General features: G+C 38.7%; 1 protein-coding gene across 1 annotated transcript in view; it reads left to right on the top strand.

Annotated features, from left to right (window-relative positions):
- The first annotated feature begins 326 nt into the window (after nt 1–326).
- LOC113989513 (mucin-5B) overlaps nt 327–6253 on the top strand; it is a 43039-nt gene continuing 37112 nt past the window's right edge. The window contains exons 1-4 of the mRNA XM_027724178.2: nt 327–411; nt 1986–2241; nt 3083–3197; nt 4518–4605. Coding sequence (XP_027579979.2) covers nt 330–411; nt 1986–2241; nt 3083–3197; nt 4518–4605 — 541 coding nt within the window. The 5' untranslated portion in view covers nt 327–329. The remainder of the gene's footprint in view (nt 412–1985; nt 2242–3082; nt 3198–4517; nt 4606–6253) is intronic.

Below are 6253 nucleotides of genomic sequence, written 5' to 3'. Positions count from 1 at the left end.
CTGAAAAAGAAAAACTATTGTTACCAAAGAAATAACAACAATGTAGGAGGAAGGTGGGGGGACTATATTAAAAAATGGAAATTAGACAAGGACAACTCTCTTTTCCCATAAAGCAAGAGAGAACTGGATACCTGTCTTTTCTGAAAGACAGAATGTTGCTGGGTGCTAATATGAACAACTGAAAGAAAATTTAATGAAGCTCCACCTTTCAGGGACCCTGCCATCAATGTTTTGTTCTCATGCCAAACTCCTGGACTATAAAAATCTGCCTATAAGCCAAGAAAAAACACTTCCCTGAAAGGATTTTCAAGTTACTGCTCCATGGCAAGATGGGAATAAAAAAGGGGGGATCATTTTGGATCTTCTGCCTAATTTGGAGTTGTTGCAAGGGCAAAGAACCTGTTCAGATAGGTAAGAAAAAAAATCTAATTCTCACATTACTTACTCTCATTTTGCTCTCCATAGGTGAAAAATAGAGTTGACAAGTTAAAATGTGTAACATATTCATGTAAGAGCTGTAGACATGCCAGACACTGTTTAACATTGTACATTTTCATCCTTATTGTCAACCATTTAAGTATTTTACTTTTTTACTTCCATTAGTAGGTAGTGTATCAACTATTTTATGTCCTAAGTGACTAATCTTTAAGAGGAGACCCTCTGGATGCAGGTTGCATCACAAAAAAAAAAAGGTGATATCCTTTTCAACACATTTCACTTATATTTTTTATAGAAGGAGTATGTATCATAATGCAGCTAGGCTTGATTGACCAGCAAGAAATGTTGCATTAGGAATAATCACATTTTTTGTGGTCTACTGCACTCTTATCTCCTGGTTTGATTTTGAATGTCTTACACTTTTCCCAACTGCTTAATGCATAACCAATTGATGTAACAGTTATTGCTGTCTTAGTAATCCTAGCAATTCTACTTCCAAGAATAGCCAAACTTTCTCATTTGCCCTCATTATTGTGTAGAAAAGTGCTAAATTGCCCTACTCCACTTTAGTGCTGCAACAACCTATGGTAAATAACAGTCCCTTTAAAAAGGGAGTGTTTCTGTAAGGACTTCATGGCACTTGAGTTTGTGTTGCACATTTCTAGCATTAAGATCTGAATTTCTCAGTTTTCCCCTGGTGGTTCTTAGGCAGGAATATTCAATAATATTTTAGAATTCACTGAGTGCATTAATTTTTTATTACATTGGTTTTTTATTTGATCTGTGATGGATGATGCTATGTTGATATTCCTAAACAAGCTACCTAAACAACACAAAGAAATTTGCCCATTTTCATTCATCATTCTTTCAGATGAGCCTAGAAGAAATGCTAAACGCATTTTGTAGCAAACATATATGATTTAATTCAGGGTAATTCATGTTGTCTTTGTGAAGCTCAGTGGCATGAAAATGACTTTCTGAAGTGATATCTTATATGCACTTAGGGTATGTATCTATGCATTTGACAGAGGTACAACTTAGAGGTCCAAAACATGAGTTTTGGTTGAGAAGAAAGAACAAGTAGCTCTTAGCTGACTGCTGAAGGTGGTAGCAGCCTCAACCATGAGACCAGTGGCTGCTGTTTTGCTGTAGTCATGACACCTATGATATCTCCTGGAAGGGACTCAATACAAGACTTTGGATGGGTCTACTGTGTAAATACAGACACAATCTTTATAGACAATGGAGAGATGCATGCAGTTTTGAGAATCTTGTTAGGCAGATATGTAAGGTAGGGAAGCTGAACCCGTTCTGCTTCACTGTTAGCCTAAAGGAGCCAGGGCTAATCTGCTTACATTGGAGGTATCTCTGTCATTGACTTCAAAAGATCAGGGAGATGAAACTCCTTCCCACAAGCTAGTATCTTCCAGGAGTTATTATTTTTTCCCTTTGAAAAATCTCTCCTTTAATATTTTTCAACAAAAAAAAGGCAAAGGACCTCAGATGGGGTGAATTTCTAAGCTCTCTTCCTATGACTTTTTCTTTAGTCCAGGTCTCTACTGTCGGTAGGAGTGAATGTGCCACCTGGGGCAATTTCCACTTTCATACATTCGACCATGTTAAGTTTACTTTTCCTGGAACCTGCACATATGTCTTCGCTTCACACTGCAATGACAGCTACCAGGACTTTAACATTCAGATCAGACGCAGTGACAAGAATAACTTCCTGATCTACTTCACTGTCACCATTGATGGAGTGATCTTGGAGGTGAAGGAGACAGGCATCACTGTGAACGGGAACAAGTGAGTAAAGACTGTACTGTTGTAAATTGGGCACAATTTTAAGGGCAGTCCTCATGAGAAGCACAGAGTTCTTCTCCTAGCATTTAATTATGAAGGGCCAAGGCAATCTTTGACTCTGGGGAAACCCCTCACAATCTTGTTGGAGAGAAAATTGCAAGCATATGGGCTGTCTTCTCTTGACAGCCTTCTAGAAACAACCAAATATAGAACAGCATTCGTCACTAGTTGTAATTATAGTACCAAAGCCCATATGTGTCTTCTAAATCGAAGGGAGAAGAAATCTCCAAAATTTTAGCCATTTTCTGAATTTCTAAGTTTTTTAGGCTGTGGGAAAATGAACGGTAATTGTCTTGATAAGAAGGAAAACTAATGTAGGTCTGAGTCGCATCAGTAGGTGAGTAACAGAACAGAGCTCTTTTCACATCTCTGCAAATCCCAAATGTCAAGGAAATCCTGGAGGGATGATGATAATCTGCAGTGTCCTCATGTGGATGGCATTTTCCCAATATTGTCTTCTTGTTCATTATAAACTTTTGGGTTAGGTCCTAGGATATGTAAACAAGCAGAGCTCCTTTGGTATCTGTTGAGTGGGTAGTGTAGTATCAACAAATGACCAAAATACATTGTGTTGTGGATTAAGGTGGATCAAAGGTCACAGTGGACAATGTGATCACACCTAAATTCAGTGCATTGGATGGATGGAGGCTGATTTTGAAAAGAGTGTTCCCACATCTTATTTAGTTCGTTTTGACTCTAGGTTTTCTTCCTATATCTCTGTGAGCATTACATCAGTCTTTTTTTTTTTTTTAATGCAATCTCTTTTGTTCTCTCCAATTTCCAGGATCCCCATGCCCTTCAGCTTGAAGAGCATCCTGATTGAGGACACCTGTACTTACTTCCAAGTCACTTCCAAGCTGGGCCTGACACTCAAGTGGAACTGGGCTGACACTCTCCTAGTATGAACAACCAGTTAGTTGTTTTTCTCCTGGTGAAACTCATCAATGATGAAAAGCAGAGCTGGATGCAGGCACTGTGTTAATGAAAAAAATTGTGGGAGAGAGGTGTCACTGCATCCATAAGCTGATAGGGAAGTACCAAAGTAGGTAATAGTTTTGTGGGGCAGGGTCATGGAGTTCATGGAGTCACAACCTCTAGGCATTTCCAGCTGATTTTATGTGACAAAAGTTGCCACTGTTAACCCTGGATGTAACACATCTGTAGTTACTTCCTTGCTCCTTGGGGCACTGACAACAACACAGCTAGTCCCTCCAGCTCTGACTTGGTAATTACCTTCTGTTTCATGCACATCTTACATGGGAAACTAATCTGTGTGACCATGTTCAGACATTGGCCTCTGTCATTCCAAAGCCGTGCTATGAGAGAATTCCCCTCTAAAGATCTACCCTGTAATATCCTCTTCTTCAACAGTGTATTTACACTTCCGTGTGTGAACACTTATCCTTCACAATCAGGACTGAGATTAACTAAGTGGAACTTGCGTGTCATGTTTTACAGTTCAGAGACAGAGAGAGGGTAAAAGGTGAATAGACAGAAAAAAATCAGGAAACAATCAAGTGATACTGAAATTCTGATTTACTGAAGTATTTGCAGTATCAGTACATGATTGCAGAGTGGACACAATTTTAGGGTGACACACTTGTAGGAAAAGCATCGCCTTTTTTTTTTTGTGGATGTGAGTGATGCCAGTACTATCCTCCGAGTATGTAAGAGTGATTAGGTGCTGTAGTTTTATCTAGCAAGGCAATAGTGTGCTAACCTGGATCTTTATTTCCCCTAACTATGGGCAAAACAAGTAATGCTGGGCAGACTCATCCCTAGAGGTGCTATAAAGGTTTCCATTTACCCTATGGACTGGAAAAACTCTTAGATATGGCTAAAAGCTAACTAGAGGGTGCTTCTTTGCAGCATCCAGCATTAGAGCACAGTTATCTGACCTGCCTGCAGAGGAGCTGTGGTGCCATGCAAGAGGTACAAAATGTCTATATACCGGTGTCTCTATACTAGGAGACACTGGTTCAAGGATTAGTCCAGTGTTCAGCATGCTTCACTTAGCTCTTTAGTAGGTAGGAATGACAGTTGCTAGAGGATTATCTTCACATTTGAATTCAATCTGTCTACAGGTAAGTTTTATGACAGCATTGTAAAAGAAAAGGAGACTGCTACAAATTGGGAATGAGCATTTCTGCATGAATGACTTTGTAACGTGCTGCTGATGTGGAGAAAAGCCTTTAAACTCTGTGTTTCCTCTTTTGTAGCTGGACCTGGAAGAAACATACAAAGAGAAAATATGTGGTCTATGTGGGAACTATGATGGCAGTGAGAAGAATGATTTGATTTTGGATGGTAGGTCATAAATACAGCATATTCCACACAGAACAGACCTCTTAATACATGACATAAAACTTGATATCTGTATATTTAGCAGAGTTTTGGATTTCCTGACAGGCACATGAACATTTTCATATACAGGAGATGTATTTTAAGAGCTTTTGGGATGATTTGGGCTTCTCTGCTCTCTTCAAACTTGCAAGAGTCTCAAACCTCTTTGACCCAAATTAATTGCTTGGCTATCATGCAGCAACATTGCCAGGTTTCCCATTGATAATAACATACTTAAAGGAAATGCACGATTGTATTTTCTCTTCTTCCATTTTAATCATTCTACATGTGATTATTTTTGTCTCTATAATGAAATGAAAGCATCAGAGAAATCACAGAGATTTCATTGAGCATCTTGGAAGAAACTGTGGTGCCATCCACTGACACCTTCAGATATTACAAATAGCTGAGGCTAAGTCCTGCAGAAGGTTGTATAAGTGAAGAGAAACCTTGAGATATTAACTGAAGGACTGAAGCCAAGGTAATAACAATATCCCTTAATATAATACCTGGGCTTCTTAAGTCACCAGAAGAATATGGTCACCTACCTCACCCATTCAGAAAGAATCCTGAGATTTGATTAAAAATACCATTTGTAGTAATATATTTGGGGGGTCATTTTCATATTTTGTATTAGGTATTGGACACATTTTAATCATGTTTGTGCCCTATACTTCACAAGTGCAATATGTGAAAACTAAAGGTGGCTCAATTTTTTATGAAGAAACAGTTTTCTACTGAGAACCATTGCTCTAAGAAAACCAAACTCTTCTCATATGCATCTTGTTCCACACCAAACAGGTTCCCATGCCTGGGGACCACATGGCCTACCACATCTTTCCTGAATACATCTTTCTCTCTGGGATGAGCAGGCAGAATTCAGTATACTTGTCCAGGCTAAAATCCACTGCATGTAAGGGTTCAAAATTTCTCATTACCTACAGACTCTTTCCTCTTATCGGGAAGAAAAATCCCATATCTACATGAAGTAGCTCATCTTGAAACTTTGTTCTTTATGTTCTTTAATGTCAGTTGAGATCCTTGGAAAATCATGTGGCTCCAAGAGCTCAGAGCTTTAAAAGATCACCTGTTTCCAAAAACACTAGTGGTAAAGCATCTGAAAACAATGCTTTAGTGGAAATAATTAATATTTAGGGGACTGAGTTAGTATAGGAGAATAGATCTGGTCAGGAATCTGTCTATTAAACATTGGGGGGGAAAAAAAGGTAGAGAATGTTATAGAACATACAAGCCTACGGCTTTACATTAGGTTCTGATAGTAGAAGGCAAGTTAAAATGTATGACTGTTATACAAGCAAATACAAAACCCTGTAAGATCAAATACACCCTAAACAAACCAAAGTTTTCGGAAATGATGAGATGCAATAGAAAGGTCAAGAGTTTCATGTGATTTTAAATTACCAAGCTGACAGCAGGCCTTGATACAAGTGTGCCGTATTCCTGGCTCTAGCTCAACAGAAGTTATATCAGGCTTTCAGCCTTTATAATATGGATGCTGGTTAAATTTGGGCATTTGGTGAGGTGCATACTGCCTTAGAGACCAAAAATTAAGTGCATCTTTATAGCCCATTAACTGATCTAAAGAATTGCA

The sequence above is a fragment of the Pipra filicauda genome, unplaced genomic scaffold (genome assembly GCF_003945595.2).
Source record: "Pipra filicauda isolate LSUMZ 115617 unplaced genomic scaffold, ASM394559v2 scaffold217_size2002032_pilon, whole genome shotgun sequence".
Classification (NCBI taxonomy): Eukaryota; Metazoa; Chordata; class Aves; order Passeriformes; family Pipridae; genus Pipra; species Pipra filicauda.
The sequence above is the reverse complement of the archived record's forward strand: the minus strand, read 5'-3'. Positions and strand labels throughout refer to the sequence as shown.